The 27,760-nt window shown below is 35.9% G+C and overlaps 3 protein-coding genes across 6 annotated transcripts; 1 reads left to right on the forward strand and 2 right to left on the reverse strand.

Moving 5' to 3' along the window:
* Positions 1–189: 189 nt before the first annotated feature.
* On the reverse strand, positions 190–5,945 carry LOC113237406 (PXMP2/4 family protein 3). 2 transcript variants are annotated; one of them, XM_026473850.1, is made up of 4 exons: positions 5,794–5,945; positions 4,828–4,920; positions 3,790–4,075; positions 190–1,018 (listed from the first exon to the last, which is right to left on the reverse strand). In XM_026473850.1, the coding sequence occupies exons 1-4, from the start codon at positions 5,880–5,882 to the stop codon at positions 926–928; spliced, it is 561 nt and encodes a 186-aa protein (XP_026329635.1). In that variant the 5' UTR covers positions 5,883–5,945; the 3' UTR covers positions 190–925. The 2 variants fall into 2 exon arrangements, with proteins under 2 accessions (XP_026329635.1, XP_026329636.1); XM_026473851.1 differs by lacking the exon at positions 5,794–5,945 and adding an exon at positions 5,590–5,652 and having other exon boundaries at positions 191–1,018.
* Positions 5,946–6,614: 669 nt separating this feature from the next.
* Positions 6,615–10,475, reverse strand: LOC113237532. The gene is made up of 5 exons (XM_026474069.1): positions 10,329–10,475; positions 10,011–10,148; positions 9,303–9,472; positions 8,192–8,297; positions 6,615–7,825 (listed from the first exon to the last, which is right to left on the reverse strand). Exons 1-5 carry the CDS (start codon positions 10,402–10,404, stop codon positions 6,723–6,725), a joined length of 1,593 nt encoding a protein of 530 aa, XP_026329854.1. The 5' UTR covers positions 10,405–10,475; the 3' UTR covers positions 6,615–6,722.
* Positions 10,476–10,881: 406 nt separating this feature from the next.
* LOC113237491 (thioredoxin domain-containing protein 17-like) lies at positions 10,882–27,472 on the forward strand. 3 transcript variants are annotated; one of them, XM_026473986.1, is made up of 3 exons: positions 10,882–11,108; positions 24,130–24,211; positions 27,189–27,472. In XM_026473986.1, the coding sequence occupies exons 1-3, from the start codon at positions 10,928–10,930 to the stop codon at positions 27,337–27,339; spliced, it is 414 nt and encodes a 137-aa protein (XP_026329771.1). In that variant the 5' UTR covers positions 10,882–10,927; the 3' UTR covers positions 27,340–27,472. The 3 variants fall into 3 exon arrangements, with proteins under 3 accessions (XP_026329771.1, XP_026329772.1, XP_026329773.1); XM_026473987.1 differs by lacking the exon at positions 10,882–11,108 and adding an exon at positions 13,730–13,926 and having other exon boundaries at positions 27,189–27,460; XM_026473988.1 differs by lacking the exon at positions 10,882–11,108 and adding an exon at positions 19,720–19,930.
* The last annotated feature ends 288 nt before the right edge of the window (positions 27,473–27,760 follow it).

The following is a 27,760-nucleotide window of genomic DNA, read 5'->3' on the forward strand; positions in this document are numbered from 1 at the left end:
TGATTTTGCTTAAGAGTCTATAGAACCTCAAATGGCTTTGGTTAATTTCGCATAACAGGGAAAGTGTTGAAATTGAAGATATTACTATACAGTGTGAAAACAAGATTCTTAAAAATTTTCACAATAGAAAAAAAACAGACTTACCTCCAAATGTTACAAGAAAACCGCTGTATTGAATAAGCACATTTTATATAAAGCTTTTTTATATCATCTGAACTAAACAGAACACGATATATGACATATATTTTTGAAATGGTTTTAATTTGGTTTGTTAAAAAAATAAATTCTGAAATAAAGTCAGTATCCCTGCCGCTGTACCCAAGAAAAATGAACCGTATTAGTATGGGAAGAAATTGAATTCGAGTTGAGGCAATATCGACTCTTAACATAAAACTGAAACTAAATAAGATATAAAAATCCGATTTCGTTTCACTGATTCCAGATATGTATTTCGTTAAAAAAAGTTGATTGCGTTAGTTATGATGAAGGCAGAACATATCACATTCCCTATATCCCACATTTAAATTACTCTTACATTTATTGTGCAAATATAAAAAGTGTACAAAATAAATATGCAATTCCGATTTCTAAATAAGGTATGATGTTTACGAGACGTATTTCAAAAGTTATAATTATTCTGTACAGCAACACTTATTGTTTGCAGTTATATTTTATTCACTAAAGCAAAGCGCGAAACCAAAGATGCATGATGTATATTGTATAGCATACACAACAAAAGTAAGTACTATACAAGCATTACATTGTAATATAACCTTCCACCTCCTCCAAGAACGTCATAAAACAGTTGTAATAAACATGCGACATTGTGAACTAAAAGCTGATTAGCAAAATATGAATTATAACTTTTGAAAGTAATTAAAAATTTGTGATCTATCCACCACCTTCGAATAATCATTATCAGTACTTAGTTCTCCTTCCTCTGACCTTGCTGCCGTCTCTTGGTCGCTAAGAACATGGCCCAACCAAATCCTACTAAGTTCATGAAGAGTACTCGCAACTAAAACAAATAAAATAGGTATACTAAACAATATGTGACGAGTCAATGTAACATGTGTATCACTTGGGTAAGTATTCACACATACATATCGTTGTTGTTTAGTAGAAGGGCGAAAGAGCTATTTCGAAAAATTTTTCCTGTCCTGTTTAAAGTTCAATTTTGAAAATCTTGATTAAAACCAAAATTTAATTTTAAAATAGGCTAAAACTGGCTCCTCCGAAAAATTTTTCGAAATGGCACTTTTTACAAAACACCGACGTTATGAAGCCTACATTTTGACTGACTGTACAAATAAGAAAATAGCAACTGGTTTATTAAATAAAAATACATAGTGTATGTGTAATAAAAATATTTAAAAACTACGTATTTCATTTAATAAACCAGTTGCTATATAAATGACGCCAACATTTTTTTTCTTCACCTGTAAAATTGTCAAAGTTGAGATAGTACCGATTGCTAGTTCAGTCGATATCGTTCTGATTTATAATATGTAGTGCAACGCAGTTGCGGCGACGGCGACGCTACGCCCGTGCTACATCTCCCTAAGGCTTTATTTCTGACGTCAGTAGTTTTAGCAACAATTTATTAGTTTAGTGCAATTCGTATCCTTAGTACAATCATACGTCAGAAGTGCTTTTCAATACCTCCAATGAACCTACGTCAACTTAATTTTTGGACCTGTTTTGTTTTCATTTTGTTTTTTGTTTCTTTATTTTAAATTTTCACAAAATTCGGGAGCATAGTATTTTTTTTTTTTTTTTTTTTTTTTATTGTGACTCGGCAAAATGACTGCACCGCGCCTGATGGAAAGTGAAGTAAGTACATGTGAATTTTTTTACTCTGCCATTTAAGCATATTGTAAAAGTTATCAACTAATCTTATGTGCTTTAACTGCCTCCGTGGCCGAACGTGGTTACCATGCTGGATGCCACACAGAAGTCCCGGGTTCGATTCCCGGACCGGGAGAAACATTTGTATGGCCTACATTTAGGGCGCGTTCAAATTAGCCGCGCTGCAGCCGCGCGGCGCGCGTGGCGGTCGCGCTGCAGAAGTGCGACCAAATTCTTAGTGATGTTTTATGTTTCGACTCAGTTACACTATGGATTCTGACGAAGAAACGTTACTTTCACTTATTTTGTTAAAACTGAAGAAAAAAAAAATTAAAAAGAATACCAGAACGTATTAATATAATCAACAACGTATAATCGACAACGAGAATTATAGACGTTTTCGAGTTGTTTGGGAGTGCTTATTGAGAATGTGGCATCAATTTCTAAATCCAAGATGGTTGTCAAGAATTTTAAAAAATTTATGTTTGGTAATCCTTATGGGAAGGGCATTTATATTTGAATACATGATAGCTAACACGACTTTTCTAAATGCACGATGGCGGGCAAATAATGGCAAGTTGGGTATCGTTTTCGAGATATTTGGGGGTGCTCATTGCGAAGGAAATCCAAGATGGCGGACACGATTTTTCAAAAAAATGCAATATGGGTATCCTTTTGCCAGGTATTTAGGGATATTTAATTCGAATATACGGCACTCATTTCTAAATCCAAGATGGCGGGCACGATTTTTCGAATAATGGCATGCTGGGTATCGTTTTCGAGGTATTTGGGGGTGCTCTTTACGAATATAGCACTTGTTTGTATATCCAAGATGGCGGACACGATTTTTCAAAAAAATTGCATTGCATTTTTTTGAAAAATCGTATCGTATCGCACCCCCAAATACCTCGAAAACGATACCCAACTTACCATGATTCGAAAAATCGTGCCCGCCATCTTGGATTTAGAAATGTGAAAAGTCGTGTCAGCCATCATGTATTCAGATATAAATGCCATTTCCATAAGGATTACCAAAAATAAATTTTTGAAAATTCTTGGCAACCATCTTGGATTTAGAAATTAATGCCACACTCTCAATAAGCACTCCCAAACAACTCGAAACGTCTATAATTCTCGTTGTTCATCGATAATGTCGTAGGCACCTTTAGAATCCGTTCGTTACCTTTATTTTGTCAAAGTAATCAAAATGAATACTACCATTAAATAGTTACAAAACTCGATTAACGAAAAATATTTGTAAATAGTTTTCGCCTTGTTTACGGGTTTTTATGGGATTTTTACGTTTGTTTAACATTATTCTTCACACTTGTATTCAGAACCAAAGGGTTAGGTCAGAGTTCTTGGGGCACACACTTCACGTATAGATATTAAAAATTACTCACAACCTGCTATGTTTTTTTCATTTGTAGTTTTAGTTTCAAAATTGTCAATAAATTTTAGACATAAATTTTCCCATGCCTTTTTTTCCAGTCGATTAGAATAACTGGCGGAACTGATTTCCCATATTGCAAGGTGTTGTTCTGCATTCTCTATAAATTCTTTAACTCGATTTTCGTCCATCGTAGTTAATTTGAAAAATTAACATGTCATTAACAACACCTCATTAACCGTGATGCAACCGAGCGTGGCTGCAGCGCGACTGCAGCGCGACTGTAGCGCGGCCGCCGCGCGGTTGCAGCGCGACTAACAGTGGCTAATTTGAACGCGCCCTATGTCTCTCGTGAGTTTGGGTGTAATTTGTGGTTGTCTATGTGTGTGTCCATGGCACCCGCGATACAGGGTTTTCCTAACGCGGGGCTGAGTGTGTGCATTATTATTATAATTATGAAACCTTTCTCCTGAAAAGTTGTCATTTTGCAGATGTGGCCTTATTCCAATCAAGGTGCGAATTATAATATAAAAGCCCAAAAAAAAACTTACCATAGGTGGCACAAACGCCAAGTTAACAACTTGGAAAAGAGTCAACCACTTCCAATTGGCTTCTAAGACAGGCATGTATAGTGCATACAGCTGTTTCAATGCAGCTTTATGGTTCTTGCCCTCGAATCTTGCCAATGTGTAGAGAGAGAATGCTTGGATCAATGGCGCATAGATTAATCTTTCAAATAAAAGCTTCTTTGCCAATGGATATGCTACTACATCTTCTGAGAAAATTCGCTCCAATAATTCATAAAAGTAATGCGGCAGGGTTCCTCCAAAGAGTAAACTGAAAAATAGATAATGATATAATAATAATATGCGCCAGACGACCACACCAATTGGCTGGTCTCAAATTGGGGAATTACTTTACTATGTATATAGATTAATGGAATTCTGGGACACTTCCCAGAACACCCAGACCAGAATCAATTTAGAAAAGTTCATTTCCCTAATTCAGTCCTACCGGGAATCGAACCCGGGACCTCCGCAGCCAGCACCCCCAATGTAAGCCGTGAGGTCACCAAGGCCATCAAAAAGCATGTGATGTTACGGGTTTTCTGCAACTCTTAGTTACAGCGCCTATACCTGCTTGTGATTGATGTAAGGTCCTATTTGTGCCACACAAGCTATTATATAAGCAAGTATATTTGTTTTTTTAAACAAACTGACATTTCGGGCCCATGGTCCCGGTTGACCAATCAACAATTTCAATCCGGAAAAATAGTTTCATTTCTTATGTGTAACAATCGCGAAAACCTAAGAACTCAATAATATACACTAGTTATAATGTGACACAGCCGGAGTTATAAATTTTTTATTCAACAAGTGAATGTAAAATGAGCAAGTTTTTCACACTTTGTAACCTTCCCATACACAGGCACCGCAAACAACTACTGACTGACTATGTAGTTACATATATGTCTAAATGAATTGAGGAGAATAAACATGTTGCTGTTGTTTCATACATTTATAAATATTGTCAGTAAATAAAGTACTTATGGTAGATTTGACATGTAGCATCTTTAGTAGTTTGCTTACCCATAGAGTCCAAATGCCAACACGGGGTCGAGACGGAGTGATTCACCAGCGACTACTTGTGAAGCAACACTGGCAGTCGCTCCAATCACGCAGCTGGAAAACACATGTTTATGAAAACATTACCATATCATAATATATTTGGGATTCAACTAACTGAGCTGAATAGTTTTCTACATAAAGGATACCCAATGTTGGAAGGGTATGCCTGACATGCCAAAATATATTAAAAAATGAACTGCTTATGGTCTCGCATAAGACCGAATGCATTTTGGCAAAAAGGGAATAAAAAATATATATATATTCAATATGTTAACAAATGAATTCATTAGTGAATGCAATGAAACTTAAGCATTTAAAAATAACCCTGAATAGAGTGATGTTAATGGTGAAAGAAAACATGCCATGTTTGTAGCAAGTGGAGATCTGCTTTTTGATGGCCCCCCTGAACAAACATATACCTATTAATATTGTTACATAATTATTCATTTAAAATTAATAATGTAACACATTTATTAACACATTATATTCGGTGAGGCCGTTGCTTTATTCAAGTGCCCATCCCAAAGAAACATTTCTGAAAATCATGTTCTTAGTGATGATAATTTCAATGATAACAAATAAAATAGCAATGCATTTAGTGCCAGATAGAAACATTTCCAGTAAATGTTTGCCCACATAATACATTTGATTATGGGTGCGCATTATTCCAATGTCAGTACAATATTGGTGTAAATGGAAGAAGCTTCCGCGTAACGACATTACCTTCCCTGCAGCACGTCTAACACCATGGTTCAGCACTAGAACCGGGGTCTAAGTTTTGGGCCGCAATAATATAGGGTTTACCATTGATACGATAAGAATACAATATTAATACAAGCGAACATTGGACTTTGTACATTTAGCACAAAGCTCGTTCACATTATAACCTTAGTCCCTAGTGAAATAATGAATTAATAACTTACTTACCTCGATATGGACTTCGTTCTAATGGGATGCAAATATAAATTTTGCAAATATGAAGCTACCAAATTCATAATAGGTTTTGATAAGGCCATCTTTGGATTTTTTAATTTTTTGCGAAGATATCACAATTTGTACGGTCGAATTCTAATTATCTTGTGTTTTTTATCGTCAGAGCAGTAACTTAAAGTAAAATTTGATAGCGACAAGTTTTATCACACTCCCGCTTATCAACCTAATAAAACTGTAGAAACAACAAACAAAACTCATTGACGTAACGAGATAGCAGCGAGCGTATTGTACATACTTAGGTACGTATTGTCCACACGGATTGTAATTATTTGAATGAATGAATACTGTTTGCAAGAATGAACATACTTGGATAATTTAGTCGTTAAAATAAACCGCCAATTTATAAACTATATTAATTATTCAAATTAATTTAATAATCCATAGAAATAATTGTTACTCTTCTCAATTCTATACATCTCATTAAATATTACAATATTTTCTTAATTGAAGCAGTGAAAACTATACAATCTACAATTTAGTTAATCAGTGCCAACCTGCAGCATTGGCTCAGTAACATAGATTATTATATACTCCTGGACACATAATTCCAGCCACCTTGCATCATCAATATTAAACGCTTAGCTTAAACAATGCTTGATTGCTTTGATTTGATTTGTGGTATACTAAATGTCATTTCCTTAAATCCTTATTGAAAATTTTAATTTTAAATAACGGAGAAAAGTTTTTCTTCAATGCTAACTATGTTTTTATATAAAATTTTATTAGGACAAAAATGCGAGGTGGCTCAATTATGTGTCCGGGAGTGTATAACCAAACAGCTATGTCCAACATAATTATTTATTATATTAAATCAATATAATCGAAAAAAAACTATATAAATAACTTAACATATCAGTATTATTCTAGCTTCCAAAGAGTTTATCTAGTTGTTTCTGCAAGTTATGGCTGGTCAGTGTTGGTGTGTTGGGCACCTGCACATTTCGGTTCACCATTGGAGTGCTCAAAAAGTTCAGATGTTCCTTCATCTTCATGTACATATTCAAAGCTTGTCCCTCAAAATCTTTCACAGGCGTTGTTTCGATTTTTGAAACATTTGGCATTGATTTACTTATCGCCTTTTTTATCAAACAAGAATTCTTTTTAGGGATCTTATAAGTAGGTAACTTTGTTGATCTGATCACTGAACATGGTCTGCTAATAATTGGACTTTTTTCTGGACTTGGTGTCCTCATTATCACTGGTTTCTTTACGTCATTACACTCCCCTACTAATGTCTTGTTATTTTCACTCTCAGATTTCTTCCTAACGTTTTTCTTTTCTTCTATAAGTTGCCTAACATTTTGCAAAGAATTGACGTGTGACTTCTTGATGCTAGTCAATATTTCAATAGTACGTTCAAGCATCTTTATATTATTTGCCGTTTGCTTTTCAACTTCCAATAGATTATCAAGTTCTGTGTACTCTTTCTCAGCTTTTGTGACTACAGTGGCTTTGTTGAACAAATCACAAAGAGACATAATAACACTTTCTTCCTTTTTTTCATTCCCAACACAAATTGAAGGTTTTTCAAAGCACAATATAGTGTCATTGTAAAGAGCAGAGTTATCGATAGAATTCGAGTTATTGAAGAATTCCTGGACACTTCTGTACTCCTTGAATGGAGTTGAAATTGGTGGTGACACTTCTGCGATTTTCTCAAGAGTTTGTTCTTCTGACACTGCTAGAACTTTTTCTTCTAATTCATTGATTTCCTTCTCTTTTTGTAGAAAACTTGAATCACTGCCAGATTTCCATGAGGAGTTCATGAGTGGAGTGTCAATTTTTGGAGTTATAACTTTTTTCTTAACAGGCATGGGAAGCAGTTTTGCCTGTTTCTTTAAAACATTGACTTGAAGTGAACTGTTCTCCTTATTAGTCATAGTTATCCTGTTCCTGATAGGAGGTCTTGTTTCAAGTGGTGTTTGTGGTATAGCTCCAACACCACTGATTCTTACAAGACTTTTTGCTGAAATAATAGAGCTAAATTAATACATACTGAAGTTGTTTATGTCAAAATATAATGATGTAAAATATTATTTAGGTAATGCACTATATGTATTTCTCCATAGACAAAACCAGACGATACCCAAATTTCAATGGGTGTACTCAATAATATATCACTTTGTAACCAATATTGTCACTGAAAGAAAAAGTCAATTTTTGGATGTTGGCATTTAAAGTTGAAGAAAATTTGAAATAGTGAATTTTTGATATATGATGGTATGGTTTTGAATGTACGATAAATGTTCCCTAAATATAAGTCACTTGCATAACATAAATGAGGATTTAATGGTCTATTAGTCGCTCTCATTATTCAAGTATAATAACTTACCTTGTACATGGATTGATTTTTTAGGCCTAAACTCAGGCTTAGGGAATTTAGGAGTTTCCACATTTTGCAGTCTTTCTGCCATTGTCATCCTTGAATTGACTGCAGGCTACAATTGTGACAAAAATAATTGTTACAAAGTACCACAGGCAGAGCAATAAACAATATATGGAAATAACAACTATTGTTATTAATATTACTATGAATATTATACAAATTATGAATTACAATATAATAAGATGTATTAAATTAAAGTTCAAATATAGTCACAACATTGCAGGCATATTCACATACTAATAAAATGGTGTCATTTTTATTTCTTTCTTCTGTGCTACAGGAATGCTGTTACATAATACATATTATTTCTCTGTCATCACTTTGCTGTATTTTATCAATTAATAATTTTAGTACAGGTCCTATTCATTGTGCGTACCAAATACTGAGTAAGTTCAATGGTGGAATTGCAAAAAAGTGAACAGTATCGGTGTACCACAGGTCTTTTACAAAATTATTTCAAGCAGTCTTTCACAAAACTGTTATGAATTCTTAGTTAAGAGTCGATACTACCTAAGCTTAAATTAAAATTTTTTCCATGCTGACTTCGTGCTACGGTGCAGGTTGAGCTGTTTCAGATGTTATTTTTTTTTACAAACAAAATTACAGTCATTTAAAAATATGTATATTGTATACTATACGTGTTCTATTTATTTCAGTTGATATAAAAAAAAAAATCATTGGTATATGTAAAGTAGCTATAGAATACAGCAGTTTTCTTGTAAAATTTCGAGGTAAGTTTGTATTTTTTTTCTATTATGAAAATTTTTAGCAATTGTGTTTTCACAACATTTACTAATCAATGTATATCCTGAATTTTACTATATATTTTTATAATAAGCGATTGATTCAACAATTTCACTGCTATGTGGAACCAACAATTAAAAATCAAGGCCATTTGAGGTTGTATCGACTCTTAAATGAAGATGGTTTTGTAATATTGGTAATGATTTTTTATTTTATCCATAATATGTATGTATCATTCTTCCAAAAAAAAAAAAATAGTTTACTTTTACAATCATTATTCCTCTTTTTAACTTTCCCCTAACAAAAAACATACCTTAGGCTTAGCGAGAGGTTGAAAGTTAAGGACTTTTCTGACAGGGTTATTCTTCATCTGACCATCTGCAGTGTGGCTTATTTTCTTGTAGTCCACCTTCACCGAGGAGTTCCAACCCCGTTTCCTTGCTGATGGCAATTGCATATGTCTTGGGGACCGAGGTTTTAGAGCTGAAATTAATAAAAATAATAATGTGCCAAACCATCATACTAATTACCTGGTCTCATACTAGGAAACTCCATGTAGTACGAGTATCAAGGCAATGGAATACACTCTGGGATACACTCACAGATCAAAACACCCAGGACTGAAAGCTAATTAGAAAAATTAATTTTCTAAATTGGTCCTACCAGGAGCTCTACAGCCAGCACCACCGTGCTAGGACCACCCAGCCCATCAAATAACTAAAGACAAGTGCTCCTATGTTTATCGTAGGTATATTATTGATTTAAGGTTTAATTATGCATCGTCACATCCTCAATAATAAAGTGCTGATTATAATTTTAATTGAGAATGTTTGATTGTACTTTATGAAAGGGGGCACTATGGAAACTGGACTCTCGAAAACTATGGCCTATGGAGAAAAATTAATAACAACAAAGTGTTTATTTATATCTATCTGAAACAAACACTAAAAACAATTTAAAACAAAATTGTAAAAATCTTTTCCCTAATGCGCCCTTTCCTGCCATTTAACCAAATGTTTACCGAGAATATCAGCTCTCATTTCAGCAAGAGTCAGTGGTCTTATATTAGTCTTTTCTACGGTACGAGATTGCATCGTCGTTGTCCGAGGTACTTTTTTTGTGCTGGCCAAGTTTCGCATAGCATCTTTCGATAAAATAGCTGAAAAACAAAATTATCAACTTAATCGTTTCTACATGTCTTATTTTTATTTATGCACACACATTACATGTCATATTTGTTTTATTTATGTACACATTATTACACTTGTATAGGTTTATTATTACCCTAATACATGAAAATAACGTTTTCATTTCAGACACCTAAAACAGATAAACATACCACTCAAACTAGGTAACAATTCCGACAAAGGTCTAGGCTGTATAAACGACTTGTTATTATTTGTCGACACTTCCATTTCTACCAATCTTCAATTCACTTCAAAGTACACTATTAATGGACAAAAACATTAGTTTTTATGCTACAATTGCGGACAAACAAAACATTCAAATTCAATTTCGAGCAACTGTCAAAAACGTCAACGGTTTAAGCATAGACAATTTATGCATGTAAAAAGCCGGTAAACAGTATAGAATATAAAAGTAACCGTTCATTCTTTTTTCAAGTATTTGAGACCATTGTAATCGTGGATTGGTGAGTTTCAATTCAAGGGATATATAATGCTGTAACATAACTATAATTCTTAAACGACAGCATTCTTTTTGTGGAACCTACCTTAGAGGATGGAAAAAAAAATAAAGGAACAATAGTTGGTTTAAACTCAGAGCTGTTTAAACGTCATTTCATTCATTTTCTTCATAGTTTTGCTTATTGGGTAATTCATGATGAATGCGGAACTTCAAAAGAATTATATCATGTTTATTTTCTAAGACCCTGAAAATATAAATGTAGTCTTAATACTTAAGCGCGTAGCTCGGAAAATGAACCGAGCTGCTCCATCAAAAACATTGCCACATTCTGTACAGACCGTTAATTTAAAAGACTACGGCACCTTCTCAGAATATTACAACGACGTTAGTAATAAGAGTCCTCCAACATTTTTTTGCTTTACCGGGACAAAGAAGAAAGGCGTTAATAGATGGTGTCGGGATTTTGCAGAAGGTAAGTTTTTACTAAAGCTATCTCATTTGTGACAGCGTAGAATTGCCAAGCAGTCTGCAAATTAATCACTTAAAACATAACATTTAGTTTCTTGATAACAAAGAACTAAAATAAGACAATATTAATTGATATCATTTATATTAAACTCACGTAGCATGCCACCGCGATGAAACTGTTATATCCATATTCAGCTGTCAAATTTGAGTAATAAAACCGTCATTTTAAAATTTAACACAATAGCTAACATGGCGAGCACGTGATGCCACTTTTTTGTCGCACCTAGCGCGCTGCAACCAATGGCTACGAAAGAATATCGCAGTGCCAAATATGGCCCCAAGGTCACAGCTGGTTTTAAAACATGTGACAGTTTCTGCACAGTAATTTTATCAATAAGTCACTAATTTGAACTACCATAGACTGACATTGATAATTTCAATGTTAGTCTAGTATCTCTTCGACGAACGAGATAAAAGCAAATAATAAAAACAAACAAATTGTTTTAAATAAAATATAAATTATTGAAAAAAAATGAGGAGAACAGTTTTAATACAGTTCAATACATGAGAGTAATTAGAAATAGGTAAATAATAAATAAATATTTGTAAAATATGTAGAAACGAAACTACGTTATTTGCGTAGTTGTTAGTTTTCGCGGCGATGATTAAACGACAAAGATAGCTATATATGCAATTTCATATCGCTATCCTTGTTCTTCAAAATGTATAACCGTAATTCATTACCAAATAAACAAAAGAACGAATGACTCTAGTGCAGTATCTAACCTTTTATTTAAAAAAAATTGTAATAATGGCAACATAGCTTTGTCAACTGAAATAAATAAGTCACGGGGAGGTTTATCACATAATGTATGCGATGTATTACTGCCATACTACGACCACAGGCCCGGGGCATAAAATGAGCATACTTATAAAGTTGGTCTAAATATGTGTAATATGTATTCGATTGCGTAAAGTCGGGCAAAGTAGAGAGCATGTTGGCATTGTTGGCTATGTCATTCAACGTGACCAATACATAATGTCGAAAGTTTTTGACATGTTAGAAACATGTCTAATACTTTCGACCCCTAAGCATTTATTGGGAAATTGTTGGGTCACACGCGAACGTGTATAGTACAGGTTTGTAGGTTGTACATGTACAGGGTCAAGAGCACGTCAAGCTTGACACTTAAGACGTAAAGCCAACTTTATGCCGCTCACGACAAGAACGGTTCAAAGTACAAAGTGTCAAGCTTGATGTGCTCTTGACTGTACAACCTACAAACGTGACCAGTAAACATGTTTACTGGTCACGTTCAGTTTATCTATAATCTATCAGTAACAGTCTATGTAATGAACAATATTTCCCTGAGAGCATACAACATTGGAGGCGCCAATCATAAGAAGTCCCATCTATCAAAGTACGTAGTAAATAATACCACCGCACAATAAATACTACTTTTCAATAGATGTTTTCATTTTCACTATCGAATTCAATAGCTCCAGATAATAGCCTTCTCGCGCCGTACAACTTGTAAAACAACTCTGCTATATTTAGTCTAGCTAAGGATGGAATTACATTCCATATACAGTACACATAAGTATATTTTTTGTATTAATTACTTTTCTAAATATTTTAACATATATTTTTTTCACGATAATCACATCACATTGATTCAATGATTGATTATATAGAAAATATTCAGAGTCATTGGAACATTTTGTAAATATTGAATTATCGATCTGAAAGGTTCATCATTGCTCTCATGTATTGAACCGTATTAAAAATGTTCTCCTCACCTTATCCCAATAATTTAAATGTATCAATTTGTTTGTTATTATTATTTTTTTCATCTTGTTTGTCGCACTCAATTTTTACGTTGACAAAATTACTATGCATAGCTGTCAAAATATTTTTAAAATCAGCTGTGACCTTGCGGTCATGTTTGGCACTGCTGCGATATTCTTTTGCAACGATTACGATAAAAAGTTACTTAATGTGGTCTGTGGTTTAATCATTCGAATTTGATAGCTAAATGTGGATATAATAGCTTTATCAGGGGCATGCTACAAGGGCTGTTATTTATGAAAATAAACTGAAAAATAATTAAAATGTAGCAATAATGTAAATATTTTTGTTGATTTATGCGGGGTACGTGATTCCTTGTGTTTTATTTACTTTAACATGGTAATTGGTGCATTTTCTAAATACACGCGATGCGCCATTAGTTGAAAATTTTACAGAGTGTATAGTGTATACGTATGGAAACATAGCCATGAACGGAACGAATGAAATTGCTCAGTCTGTTTCCATTCTATTTGTCTTAATGGACCACAAACCATATGCTAATTATTTTTTCCATCGTCTATGCCACAAACTTGTCACAGGCAAAGATCATACACTTTAATTGAGATCTAAAGGCATAGAGGGATGCGCTAGCGGTGTGTCAGTTAGCTCATCAGCTGTCAGTCAATGTCAATTTAATTTTTTCTGTATAGGCCAAAGCCGTTAAAACTCTACTTAAAAAAAAATCTTCCTGTCCTGAGGCATGCTTAAATTCTCTTTGAGGCATACATATTTGTGGCATACATGTTCTATTCAACTAATTGAATAGTACAAAAGCTTGTTTTATAATTTGAAAAAATGGCCGTCGAACCCACAACAACTGCGAATGCTGATGTTGAGTACGTTCAAATAGAAGGCTTCGATAATTTTTCAAAATATTGCGCTAACTTGAATTCCACGGGTCCTCCGACCTATTTCTACTTTAGCGGTAAGAAAGACGACAACGGCCACAGTTGGTGCCCGGATTGCGTGCAAGGTAAGTTTTTTTTTATCTTATTTTGCTTTACTTTGGCCTAATAGCTCAGACCGGCAACCCACGACTTGGGAACACAAAGTTGCTTAACTACACTCAAATCCCGTATTTAACCTAGAGGTGGCATACAATACGGTCAGCCTTCTGGCCTCCCCCAGTACCAAGAGAACTCCAAAGAATATATTTATTTTTATTTTTATGAATTATTTAGCAAATGCTGTATAGAACTACACAAGGTGTTAAGGATAATTATTAACTTCTCTTAGCACCTAATACTCTAGCAAAATTCAATGTGGAATATATCATGTCAAACAAAACCGAGATTTCTTAGGGATTTCATCTCAAGACTGTTTTATACTTACCACAGTTTAAAAATTATTTCTGAAGTTTGAATAGGCTATTTTTTTTATTTATTTATTAAGTACTACCACATCATATTTATTACAGCATTTAAACATTCCTCATAGATACGGTTTTACATCTAATGTATAATGACAATTACGGTGTACATAGCATTTACTATAAAAGGGTTAACAAAATAAGCTTAAATTACAAAACAATGTACAAAATTATTATCGTAAGTAACTACTGTTTGGGTTTAAGTTTGAACAATTTTAAATTTTTTTTTTACAAAAATATTTCTTGTGTTGTGGTCATCCAGGTCCTGGATTCTTCTGTTAATAGTATTGCACTCATTGAAAATTCTAGTTAAAGGGGATTGAAGGCCAAGATTGATTGGTTTTACAAGGGGGGTATTTACCATTATGATGTTTTATTTTTTAAGGGAGAGATTGCAAACATTTATGTACTTTTGTAAAACATTATAATTTGTTATGTTTTTCTTGTTGGCACAAACAGGATTTGACAAAAAAACTGCAGAGTCCACCGGCATAAGCTTTACTACAGTACACAATGTACTGAAACAGTACAGAACTGAGCACCGTGTTAGCACACCCGTTGCACCTCAAAGGACAATATAATATTATATAATGTATTATATTATATAATATATAGACAAATTGTAAGGTTTTAAATTGAGTGCGTTTTGTAGAAAAGTTCAGAATTGGACATGAATCCTGGATTAGATATGGAGTTAATTAATATAAAATGACACATTTCAATTTTGTTTCTTTTCATCATACATAACTGTTGATTGTAATAAGGTTCACTTTTTGATTTGATTATAAATTAAAGAAAACGCGTATGTGTTGTTGCAAGTGTATTGAATGACCGGTTGGATACAGGAAGATGAGCCTAATACGTAACAATAAATTATAGTAAAAGTAATCACAACATACTGACCATCAAAAGGACAGTATGTCCTTTTATAAGTAATACTAAGTTAAACATGCTACTTATACAAAGTTACAAATGATGTGGCAAAACACAACTTGTTCATGCATTAACTATAAAATTTACAATCTGCAATTGCATCATAAATATAATAAAATAAATTCAATTCAAACATTGGAATGAAATGGTAGTGGACATAATTTTGTAACAGTTCTTTTAGTCAGTGTTGGGCAAAATTTAATTGTTCAGCCAATTAAAAATTGATAATTAATTGTCAATAGTGAGAACAGCGTATATCTACAATTAACAATTAATCAATTTTCTATCTTTACAATGTTTTTGATTCATCATCATCATCATTTAGCCATACGACGCCCACTGCTGGGCATAGGCTTCCCCTAACGATCTCCACGACGATCGGTCCTGCGCTGCCCGCGTCCATCGGCTTCCCGCGACCTCCACCAGATCGTCGGTCCACCTGGTGGGGGGCCTACCCACTGAGCGTCGTCCGGTGCGCGGTCGCCATTGAAGAACCTTTCCGCCCCAACGGCCATCGGTTCTCCTAGCTATGTGCCCCGCCCACTGCCATTTCAGCTGAGCAATTCTTCAAGCTATGTCGGTTACCTTAGTTCTCCTACGGATTTCCTCATTTCTGATTATATCACGTAGGGAAATACCGAGCATCGCTCTCTCCATTGCCCGCTGAGTGACCTTGAGCCTTCTTATGAGGCCCATAGTGAGGGACCACGTTTCTGATCGATATGTGATCACTGGCAACACACACTGGTCAAAGACTTTCGTCTTGAGACATTGAGGTAATTTGGACTCAAAGATTTTTTTGTAGTTTCACGAACGCTGCCCATCCGAGCTGGATTCGACGAGAGATCTCTTTCTCAAAGTTGGACTTACCTAACTGGACTGTCTGCCCCAGGTATACGTAATGGTCAACAACTTCGAGTGTAATGCTCCCAATTTTAACTGGAGCGGGTACAACATGGACATTCGACATGATCTTCGTCTTGTCCATGTTCATCTTAAGACCCACTCTTTGGGAAACACTACTGAGATCTTCGAGCATTGTGTTCAGGTCTCCCAATGTCTCAGCCATAAGAACTATATCATCGGCAAATCGAAGGTGTGTTAGGTACTCGCCATTGATGTTGATGCCAAGTCTTTTTTAACCTCGCTTTCAACAAGTGCTTTCGTGGAGTATTATAGCTGTCGATAGAAACTATCTCCCTCAGGATTTCAGGCTTAGATGAAATGATGCTACCGTCATCAGTCTTTAGCTTCGTCAATTGGCTTTGCCCAATAGACAGATCTCTCGCGAACACCTTGGAGCCTTTGTTCCGCTCAATGGCCCCTTCAATACGCTCTGTATTAAATTGGCCTATGTCGCTAGTCAAAGACTTCGATATCTGCCTATTTAGCCGCCTGTAGTGACTTGCATCCTCTGAGTTCTGTAGCCTCATTTCATTTCTATGTTCCATGAGTTGGAGTGATTTGTCCGAGAGTTTTTTTTATTCTGGTACGGTGGGTTTTGAAAAACGTGGACCCAACCGTACGGACAGTATCCACCACCATGTTGTTTAGATCGTCCACATCAATGCAGTTTTCGAGGGCTTCGCAGCGGTTTTGAAGTTCGAGCTGAAAGCTCTTGGGGTTTTGGAGTTCTGCAGGCATTGGTCGGAGCGTAGACTCTATCAGTCGAGTTCTTTCCAGCCGGATATTATTGATATTCAATGTACCAACCGGTGATGACTTCCTGTTTTTAACGGTGTTGATCACAAAGACATCATTGAATATATGCTTTTTCGTCGACATGATAAAATCAATCTGATTATTTGCTTTACCGTCCGGCCTCATCCAGGTCCACTTTCGAGTTGGAGATTTCCTGAAAAAGGTGTTCATCATATAGAGGTTCTCCTTTTCCATGAAATCAACCAACATCCGACCTCTGGCGTTCCGTTGTCCAACTCCAAATTGCCCCACTCTCAGCTCATCACCGCAACGCTTTCCCAACTTTGCATTGAAGTCCCCCATCACAACCGTGTAGTGGGTTTTGTAGCTATGCATGGCTTTTGAGATCTCCTCATACATAGCCTCCACTTCGTCATCTGGGTGTGTCGAAGTCGGAGCATAAACCTGAATGACATTCAACGAATATCGTTTTGATATTCTGAGTATCAGATATGCCACCCTGGTCGACACAATTCCGATGGAAATCACGTTGTTAACAAGGGACTTGTGGACAATAAACCCGACACCGCCAAGGGACTGTTGGTCGCCCTCCCGGCAGTACAGTAAGTTGCTGGAATTAAGGATTATCGAGTCCTCCCCCTCTCTTCGGACTTCAGATAGCCCAATTGATTAACAATTAACAATTGAAACTGACAATTATCATTGTGCCTGGGTGAGTGTGTGGGTGAGTTAGTGGGTGAGTGAGTGGCTGAGTGAGTGGATTGGTGGGTGAGTGAGTAAGTGGATGAGTGAGTGAGTGGGTTGAGTGAGTGGGTGGGTGGGTGAGTGAGTGCATGAGTGAATGGGTGAGTGGGTGAGTGAGTTATTTCTCCAGTGAACTGTAAATTAGCTTCGTTCCCTGATCGCTCCACAGGCGATTGCATTTACCTATTCTATAACCAAACGTCAAAATGCACCAATAAAAACTTCCGAAGTCAGATCACCAACGAGCTCTAAGTGGATCAGCTTTGTTGACACACAGACAAGTTTTTATGTAAGTGGCATATTACCTTGTAGCTTGTAGTAATACAGGTGTCTAACTTGGACAACATATCGTTCCTTCTCCTGACGTAGTGTCGTGTCGTAACTACCATTATACAATTCTGTAGGTCAACGTATTTTCATAATTAAATAGATTCTGCCGTTACTTTGCGGAATTCATGCGGAAATCAATATCATTGGTCATCAATCCATTAATAAAAATGATATGAAATTAATTTTAATTAACTGCCTCTGCAGAGGTCCTTGGTTCGTTTCCTAAGCCGGGACAAATATGTGTATGGCCTACATTTATTTCTCTCGTCAGTTTGGGTGTAATTTGTGGTTGTCTATGTGTGTGTCCATAGTACCCGCGATACAGGTGTCTCTAGTGCGGGGCTATGAGAATAGCTTATTTTTACTCGTCGCGACCTGTGGTGTACCAATATATACTAAATACCCCACTTTACGTGTGTGTTTGTGTCCATGGCACTTACGACACAGGGTTTCCCTAGTGCGGGGCTATGAGTGTGTTGCATTATTATTATTATATCGCACCCTTAGTAATATAAGGGCACAATCCAAAAAAAGTAGATTTTTGGGAAATTTGGGAATTGATACGGACTTAAATAATAAATGGGATCAAACTTATATAGCTCCATATTTCTGTTATATTTTTTGTACTATATGGGTCTAACTTGAAAGTGTTTTTTTAACTTGCTTGAAACTTATGGAATTTATTTATATTATTTTTTTTTATTGCTATTTATAATACATTTATCAAAGAACAAATCTGCCAAATTTCATATTTATAACTTAAATAATAAGCATATTATTTGAAAAAATAGGTGTAATGTAGGAATCCAGAATCTTAATACGCGATTTCCCAAAAATCTACTTTTTTTGGATTGTGCCCTTATATTACTAAGGGTGCGATATCTATTTAAGACTCTCGCCTCTCCCAAGGCCTAAAATATTAATTTTGAATTTTTAAATCGGAGAGGCGGTATTTCCGGGTAATGGCACAGTCGGGCGGGGTCAGGGACTCAGGTTCAAGAACCGGCGAACAATACGTGCCGTATCGAGCAGGACCGCCTTCCGCATTTGTGCTTGAAGCGACACGCCACAGAAATCCACCCGCCTTAAGCTGTCAGAAAGGCTGACTGGAATTAACCCATTTGCGGATATAAACAATTATTATTATTACTATTATTATCTCTATATTTGTCAGTATATCAACAAAGGCGATTCAGTGAAGGCGGTGGTGATCTTACTCCGGAAGATTTTATTGGTGATTTTACGTTGCGAGAAGAGATGTAAAAAGGGTGCTAGAGTATGTGTGTTTACTAGAGGATGTAAATAAGTACAAGATGTATTATGTACAAATATAATAGACTTAATACATTTTATAACATAATACTTTCATACATATACAGGTAAGGTACAATAAAAGGTTAAATAGTACAAAGTAAGACTAGGGCGAGTAGTAAAAGAGAGCGAATGCATTGGGCAAGGTAGCTGCGGCCCTTGGGTTTTCCAGACAGTATTAATTTTTTGGATAAAATATTGTACAGATGAAGGACACAAGGGCCAAGAGTTTCGACTCCAAAGACTGTAAATAGGTAGTCGGAGCCGAGGTCCTAACAATTTACAAACAATATTTGCATACTAACAAGAATTTTTTAATAAAATCTCCATGGAATCCAGAGTGTTAATTTTTTATTTTTAACGTTTCGGCAGCTTCTAGATAAATTGTCAATTTGAAGTTTCATGAATTAAGTGCCACGTCATAAAGTGAATAAGGCCGAAAATTAATTTGAGTATCTTAAAACAATGGTTCGCCAAGGAATCAAGCCAAAATTAATTGAATTGGCTACTTACGAGGAGTTTAATGATTACGTAGAAAAGTTGCCTCCACAAACATCAAACTGCTATTTCTACTTTGCGGGTAAAAAGAAAGAAAATGGTAGAAGCTGGTGTATTTATTGCCAATTAGGTTAGTCATGATTTTCTATGACTATTATGACACTGGTTTCCATTAAAATTATTTCATTAGAAAGTATATTCCAGTTTCTGATACTTCTCAAAAATGAAGAAAACTTAAATACTTTTTTATTTATTCAAATGTAAGTGTGCATTTAACCTCTATCTCACATGATGGAAAGTGACGATGAGGTCGACGATGGAGCACGCGCACCTAAATAATGCCTATTCACTCTCGCCTTGAAAAGGTCCAAGATATAACGTTCAGGGAACAAGTCTGTAGGCAGGGAATCCATAGCCTAACCTAGAATGCTATCATTCCACTCCATAGTCGTTCGCCCAATAAATGTGGAAGCGTAACGCTTCGTGCGAATCTTTGGAATGTCCACAACATAGGGGTGGAAGCCAAGCGTACACCTAGTCCCCCGATGATGGAAAGGGGAAGGCGGAATTAAATCTTGTAATTCCATCGCACACTCTCCGTGATATACCCTGTAAAATACCGATAAGCAGGCAACTTTACGGCAGTGTTCAATGCTCTGCAGCTTCGCCTCTACTAATTCCGAGTCACCTATATGCCTCTTGGCACGCTTGTCAATTAAATCCAAGGTGGCCAGTTGCTATGTAGCAGAGCCATCCTAAAGGTGGCAGCAGTACTCCATACACGACCGGTCTTGTGCTTGATACAGCTGAAGTAACTGTCTTGATGTGAAGTAACGCCTCACTCTGGAAAGGATGCCAAATTTCCTGGCTGCATTTTTGGCCATGAATTCAATGTATCTGCCGAAGTTCAGATTGGACGACAGGTCCATGCCAAGTAGCTGGAGACGGTCGGCTATCGGTATGGATGTCGGAGTCAGCTCAAAGGGACTCCGTTTTGTGGAGAATAGACACGCCTGCGTTTTGGTAGCGTTAAATTTGACAAGATTGGCATCGCCCCAATCGGAGACTGCCTTGAGCGTCAAATCTAAACGACTAACCATGGACTCTCGACAAGACTGGATTTCCTCTCCACTGACGCTTGCAATTGGTCAAGTATCTATCTACAACTGTGCTGTCATCAGCATACGCAAAGGTACCAGGAATTAACATATCTTTGATATGTAGCAGAAAGAGAGTTGCGGACAGTACGGAACCCTGAGGAATCTATCGCCATAAGTTCGGAAGAGTAGCCTTCTAAGACCACTCGAATGGAACGTTCACTCAAGAAATCCGAGATCCAATTGCATAGGTCAGTGGGAAGCCCATAACATGGAAGCTTGCTTAAAAGGCTTGCGTGCCAGACCCTGTCAAAGGCTTTAGAAATGTCCAAAGACACTGCAAGTACTTCGCCTTGCTTTTCTATAGCCTCGCTCCATATGTGACAGGCATACACAAGAAGATACCCATCGTTGGAATCAGTACTGGCGATCACTGAGGAGGTCACTTGTCTTCAAGGTATGACAGGAGACGGTTGTTGAGTACACGTTCAATAGTCTTGCAGAGTATGGAAGTGACTGAGATAAGTCTATAATTGACAGGGTCAGCTTTGCTTCCTTTTTTGGGCACAGGTTGCACGTTTGCAAGCTTCCACGACCGACCTGGGAACTTCACCAGTCTCAAGTGCGAACCGATACAGGCGTTGGCGTTTTAAACATTTGGCGGGCGATATCATAAAAAGGGCACGTCCAGTAAGTAAAAGGAAGGTTTTTTATTACTACTGGTTCTCTTTTCACGCTGATCTCCGGCACTGACGGTCGTCGCGTAGCTAATCAACATCTACCGATCATCTCGAGTCGTTTTGTATCGAGCCGATCACCGCGATGTTAAAGAGTGCAACGACGATGTCATCCCAGGTTTTGTTGCGCACGTCTCCGTTTATTTGAATAATAAATCGGAAGCGTCCCACAAGTATTTGTCGACGCGTGCGTTCAGCACGTAACAAAAACGTTCACAGGCTGTGGAAGAGTGTTACGCACGGCTCAGCGCTGATGCTTGTTAGTGCTAACCAATCAGCGCCACTCAGGAACGCTTCATAATACATATTGTTATTATTTTCGAAGCAGTTCATACATATTGAGCTATCAGCGCCGACGGTCAGCATGAAGAATGCCAGCAAATCTGTGGACTATAAATGCCTTTTGCAATTGACTTACTATCACAGATCGGAATATATAGAGTATGTTTACGCGTACTTTAAGTTATGTTTAAAGGTAATATACGTCCCTCTCAAATCCCGGAATGATTTTAAATTAAAGACAAAAAATTAAACCAAAACAGTTGTATTTTAACTTACAAAACTTTTCTTCTCAATACTTTACCTTTGTGAAGTAATTACTTACTTATACATCAAAAGTATAGTACAAAATACAATACAAAAATTACAGAGGAATGTATTATCTGTTCCGATATCTATTTGTGTCATATTATTTATTTATATTATACATATTATTACATAAAAAATAATAACGTTAACACGAGGAATTAAATTAAACTAGATGCTCTTGACAGTTGTCTTAATAAAGTCACAAATTCATTCAATGTATCTTCTACAATTGTAATAATGGGAAAATAGAGATGAATATGCTATGGGCGAAAAACATGATGCGTCGCGACGCTTCGACTCTGCGCCAATGTGAGTTGAGCCTGAAAAGGTTACTATTATACAGCTTCTGCGTACTTGGATGACGAAAATCCGTGGTAATGACCCGTTTAGCTCTTGCAGTTTGTTTCGATCTCCGATGTTTGGAATAAATATTGTAAATGATAAATGTGTACAAATGTTTATTTATAAACAGGAACTAGAGTTTTTTGCTAATTCTTGTCAAGGGCATCTGCAATGACGAATAAACAGAATGGTATAACCTCCTAAGACCCCTTGTACAGAATTTTGTACATAACAAAGTCAACTCGTCAGTCCCAGCGTAAAAAAAAATCCGTAGTAGTAAATGCCCACGGTACAATTTTTTGTACAAATTATTTAAATGTCTCACGTTTCTTTTTAAACCTTCGCGGACTTTTTTTTGACAGACCATAGTGTTCATTTAGATATATTTTAATTATTTAAGCGCAGCAAATAAAAAAAAAAGTTAGAACTGTCAAAATCATATGGTGAAAAAGTTCAAACATGGCACCTGCGCGAGGGAAAGGTAAGTTAAATCTTGATAAATCTAATGAATCTTTATTGTTGTCATGTCAGATTTTTGGGCAGTGTGTAAACAAAAGATGGCAAACTATTTGCAAATAATAATTTCAATGATCAGTTCATAATCAGGAGATTTGCATAACGATCTTTTTATTTGTTCATTATTTTGCACATCGGGTCTCACTTTCATATCCTAATGATTTTTATTTGTTCATTTTATTGCACAACAGGTCTCACTTTCCAACGAGGTAGACCAGCGGTAGTCCCTCTTCCTTCCAAGATGCGGAGATTAAATGGGCCACACCTGCCTATCTTTGTGGGAGTACCAAATAGGTGCCGTCAACCAGGCTGCAATAAGAGAACTACAGCGAAATGTAGTACCTGCGATGTAGCTCTTTGTTTAACTTCCAATCGAAATTGTTACAAGCAATTTCATGAGCTAGTCCAGTAGAGTTATATATGGCAAATTCTTATTTGATTTCGCAAAATAGCGTTACTAATGTCTGCCAAAGAATTAAGATTTCAATTTAGTTTTTAATTTGAGGAATACAAGTTTATTTTGTTAATTTTGCCAAAGAGCAGAGTAATTGATCTGTTTTTTTTAAATATTTTATAATCTTTGATACAGTTCCTATGAAAAATTAATAATACTAATTATTTAAGATAAAACTCATAATGTTTGCTATAATTATACAACATTCTGAAAAGTTCTGTCTTTTATTTTATGTTAAGTTTTAGTTCGAACTTTTGTGTTGGAACAGTGGATTCAGACCCAATGTACAATTCTTTGAACAAATGATAAGTGAATTTAATATAAGTCATTATAACCTTTGTGTATAGTATACATATGCAAAAATAGTATCACACATAAAGCTCTTCGAATTTCAAAGTTACAAAGTAAAGTAGATCTGGGACTGACAACAAATATTTATTATGTACGAAAAATTGTACAGTGGGTCTGTAGCCCTACAAAGTTTTTAAAACGCTGGGTCTTAGGAGGTTAATCAATATGATTTCAAGTGTAACTTACTTATCTATAAAATAAAGACTGTCTTTTGATAGGTAATTTTAGTTTTATTTTGTTACAGCGGAGCCAGTAGTGAAAAATGTTCTAAATGGGATTCACAAACACGTTGTATTTGTCTTCGTCGATGTCGGCGATAGAGAATAGTGAGTATCAGAGGAAGAAACCAGATTTTTTTAAATTAAAAAATCAAACAATTTCGAAAAAAGACGTTCACATTTCTAGCAGGAAGTACATTCAGTCACAAGTAAACCTAAACAAACTGCTTTTAGGGGCGCCTTCAACTTAGACCATTGTAGAAGCGTAGAAGCTTCAGTAATTTTAGAGGTGCTGCGACAGCGCCTCTAAATATCGTAACGAAGATTAATACTGGCGCGGCTGCAGCGCTACAGTGGCGCCACTGCTGCGCATCTATAAGCGTCTACACACTATATAAATAGATATATATGGTTGCCCCAGAGCAAAATTTAGTAAGGGACCAATTTTTTCAAAATATTTTTTTTACTCCCATATTAATTACTCACCAAATTGCAGTGACAGCCACTTCAAAATCCTACAATTTACCAGAAATGTAAAAACCTTAAATTGTAGTAAGGGACATCTAGTCCGCTTCGTGACCAGTTAAAAACCAACTAGTTCAAAACAACAAGTATTTGAGGCATGCTAGATTTTACAGTAGTTTAGCTTTAGCGCCTTCTTGCGCGGAAGATGTAGCGCGACGTGAGACCTCAAGCTGTTCTACAAAACAATTATTATGTACAGAGTGGAAAAAAATAATGAACATGAATGGGAACTGCCTCAAATGATTAAAATAGCTGATTTCAAGGAAATATTCTTAATTTCTCTTTATGGGAATTACGGCATTCATTTAGATTAGTTGAAATGTTTACCCGAGCCGGGAATCGAATAAACTAAAAATTCCAAAATAAATACTCTCTATTTTAATGTTCTAATCTATAGGATCAATGATAAGGATAAAATCTCTCCAAAAAATTTTGTTAACATTACCTTACCAACTGTTTATTTTTAAAGAAGTAAAAAATACTTTTTCTAGGTTTTTCTTTGGGGCAGTCATATACTGCCACCGTTAGTTCAAAGGGCGCTTGTGACAAAAACAATATGAAACAAATTAAAAGTAGAAACAGACCTAAAACCAACAGTGAAATAAGACCAAGAAATTAAAATTATAACGATACTTTTTGGAAAATTACGTTGGGTCTTTTTATCACCCATACTACAAAGTTGAAATCAAGTGTATTCAATCGGTGTGTTCTACCCGTTATGACATAGGTACGGAACCTTGACAGTCACGTTACGGCTATTGGTGAGCTATGGCACGAGTTATTCTCGGATATTCATTGAAGGATAAGATTTGAAATTAGATTCCGAACTCCGACTGAGAACTAAGATCGTCATAGTTGATAGAATAAGTAAGCTGAAGTGGTATTAGGCTAGCCATATTTGTAGAAGACCCGATAACTGAACTAAGAACCTATAATAGGGGAAATGCGTGCTTAAGTGGAGACCACGGCTCGGCAAACTTGGTAAGTACGATGATTCGCAAAAGACTGCTGGCAGCAGATAATTGCGACAAGCTGAGGACCGGGCGTAATGGTGCACATTGCGAGAGGCCTGTCCAGTAGTGGACTGCTATAGGCTGATGACTGTGAAGCAAAACACTGGTATTTAACTATTATCTTAGGGCTGGTACCATGGCGTAACATTGGAAACAACAAAAATAGAAACTTATCTATCCTCTCGCTACTATCTGTCCTTGAAAGCGCCGAGCAAAAGCATTGTTTTATCAACGTATTGTCGTCCGCGTAATCATAATTATAGCCTGCCAATATCACGGGCCAAATATTCTCAAAACAATAATATATTCTTCAAATAACTATTGTAATCAGATATTGTTGAAGGCTGTTTGATAAAACTTTATGATAACATTGTGGTTCATATCATTTCATATTCTTTTAATTATTTCAAAATAGTTTTTTAACAAATTTTACGTATAACAACTCACGTATATTAGTTTATTTTGGTAAACTTCTTGACTCAAATATTTTGTCTATCGGCTGGTATTTTTAGAATACATTTAACCATCTTGATAACACTATTTTTATTCTACGAGTAAAGGCAATTTTTGTATATTTATTTGACACAATCTAGTCTCTTCTTTAAGCGTTACCTTCCGCCGCTGAGTGAAGCTCACCATTTTGAGGCCTTTATTTGCTTGCCAGTTTCTATAACAGCTACATCATCTTTCAATTCATGCTGACGATTTCCCCATATAAAGCTTACGTTTAGTATAAACACTGCTGATGCGTGGTCGCAAACGGTGTGCAACACGAAGTGGAATAACTTATTGTAATAGCATACATTCATCATCATTTATACGTCCCACTGCTGGGCACGGGTTTCCTCTCAGACGAGGGTATTAGGCCATAGTCCGCCACGCTGATCCAATGCGTGTCGTGGACTTCACACGTTTTCTGAGGGTAGTGAACCTTCGACGTGCAGGTTTCATAACGATGTTTCGCTTCTCCGAAAAGTTCATGGTAAATTTCAAATTAAAGTTTCGCATATACATTCCGAGAAATTCGGGGGTGCGAACCCGGATTACAAACCCACGGTATACGGTTAATATATGTAGGTTATTGACCGTATATTTTTTTTACATTATAAAAATATGTATGCTGCAATATTGCCTTACGCGTGGCGTATGCGTGTACGTGTATTTCAATAATTGTACATCGGACACTCGAGTCGATCATTATATCATTATCAATATCAGTAAATCAGTCTATCATTTAACTTAATATACATATCAATTATCATTTAGTGTAGGCTCACCCTACATTTTGATCCTTCGAGCCGGATCATCTGGCGTGCGGCGAGCAGAATCTCGCATTGTGACCTACGTTGGTTACTCGTGAAAAACGCTTTTTCCCGTGACAATTGTGAATATTTTATCAATTAACGTGCTTAACATATTATTATTAATTATTATCAAACTGTGACCTTCTGGAGAGGTGGTATGTCAAACTAAATCATTAGGCTACACGGCTTTTAGCATAGCATTCATTACTATAGCGTATTTATCAAATTCCAATTTTGTTACAGCTGGAAAAATCCTCAATGTCCCTTTAGAACAGACACTCGAACGAAGCTTATGGTTATACCGACAATAATTAAATGGAACGGAGTCCAAAGATTAGAAGGGAGTCAATGTAACAAAGCTCAGCTGATTGAAATGATGTTTGAAGATGAGTAAATTACATAAATAATATCGAAAATCCACGTAAGCTTACACTTCATATTATACAGTATACCTATAAATATGTACATATATATATGGCGTAACATTTTATAATTTATAAGTACATTGTCAATTGAATAAATACTATTTTACTATATTTTGTTTTCTTGGTTAAGTACCCTCTTGTAACCTAGCAGCGAGGGATTTCAATAGTATTGCTTAGTTTTAACCAAAAAGTTTTAATGAAAGGCGTTCAAATTTAAGATATGCTTGTATTTGAAGGTATAATATTTTGTTTACAATATTAATCAGTCATTTTTAAATTTTCATCTAAAATTCTTGTACATATTATATTAGTTGACAAAAATACACTTGTTTACCAGTCCACTAAACTGGTGACAATAAACAATAAAGAAGTAAAATGTAGACAAAGATG

Source organism: Hyposmocoma kahamanoa, unplaced genomic scaffold (genome assembly GCF_003589595.1).
Source record: "Hyposmocoma kahamanoa isolate Upper Pololo Valley unplaced genomic scaffold, ASM358959v1 93, whole genome shotgun sequence".
Taxonomy (NCBI): domain Eukaryota; kingdom Metazoa; phylum Arthropoda; class Insecta; order Lepidoptera; family Cosmopterigidae; genus Hyposmocoma; species Hyposmocoma kahamanoa.

Excerpts from the sequence above, each read along its gene's own strand:
- LOC113237406 (XM_026473850.1), bottom strand. The coding sequence starts at position 5,882 with ATGGCCTTATCAAAACCTATTATGAATTTGGTAGCTTCATATTTGCAA. Across the intron at positions 4,076-4,827 it reads TTGGCATTTGGACTCTATGG|TTTACTCTTTGGAGGAACCC; the intron begins GTAAGCAAACTA and ends TCTATTTTTCAG. Across the intron at positions 1,019-3,789 it reads TGGCGTTTGTGCCACCTATG|TTGCGAGTACTCTTCATGAA; the intron begins GTAAGTTTTTTT and ends TATTTGTTTTAG.
- LOC113237532 (XM_026474069.1), bottom strand. The coding sequence starts at position 10,404 with ATGGAAGTGTCGACAAATAATAACAAGTCGTTTATACAGCCTAGACCT. Across the intron at positions 10,149-10,328 it reads ATTGTTACCTAGTTTGAGTG|CTATTTTATCGAAAGATGCT; the intron begins GTATGTTTATCT and ends TTTGTTTTTCAG. Across the intron at positions 9,473-10,010 it reads AATGAGAGCTGATATTCTCG|CTCTAAAACCTCGGTCCCCA; the intron begins GTAAACATTTGG and ends TATTAATTTCAG.
- LOC113237491 (XM_026473986.1), top strand. The coding sequence starts at position 10,928 with ATGAACCGAGCTGCTCCATCAAAAACATTGCCACATTCTGTACAGACC. Across the intron at positions 11,109-24,129 it reads GTGTCGGGATTTTGCAGAAG|CGGAGCCAGTAGTGAAAAAT; the intron begins GTAAGTTTTTAC and ends ATTTTGTTACAG. Across the intron at positions 24,212-27,188 it reads GATGTCGGCGATAGAGAATA|CTGGAAAAATCCTCAATGTC; the intron begins GTGAGTATCAGA and ends ATTTTGTTACAG.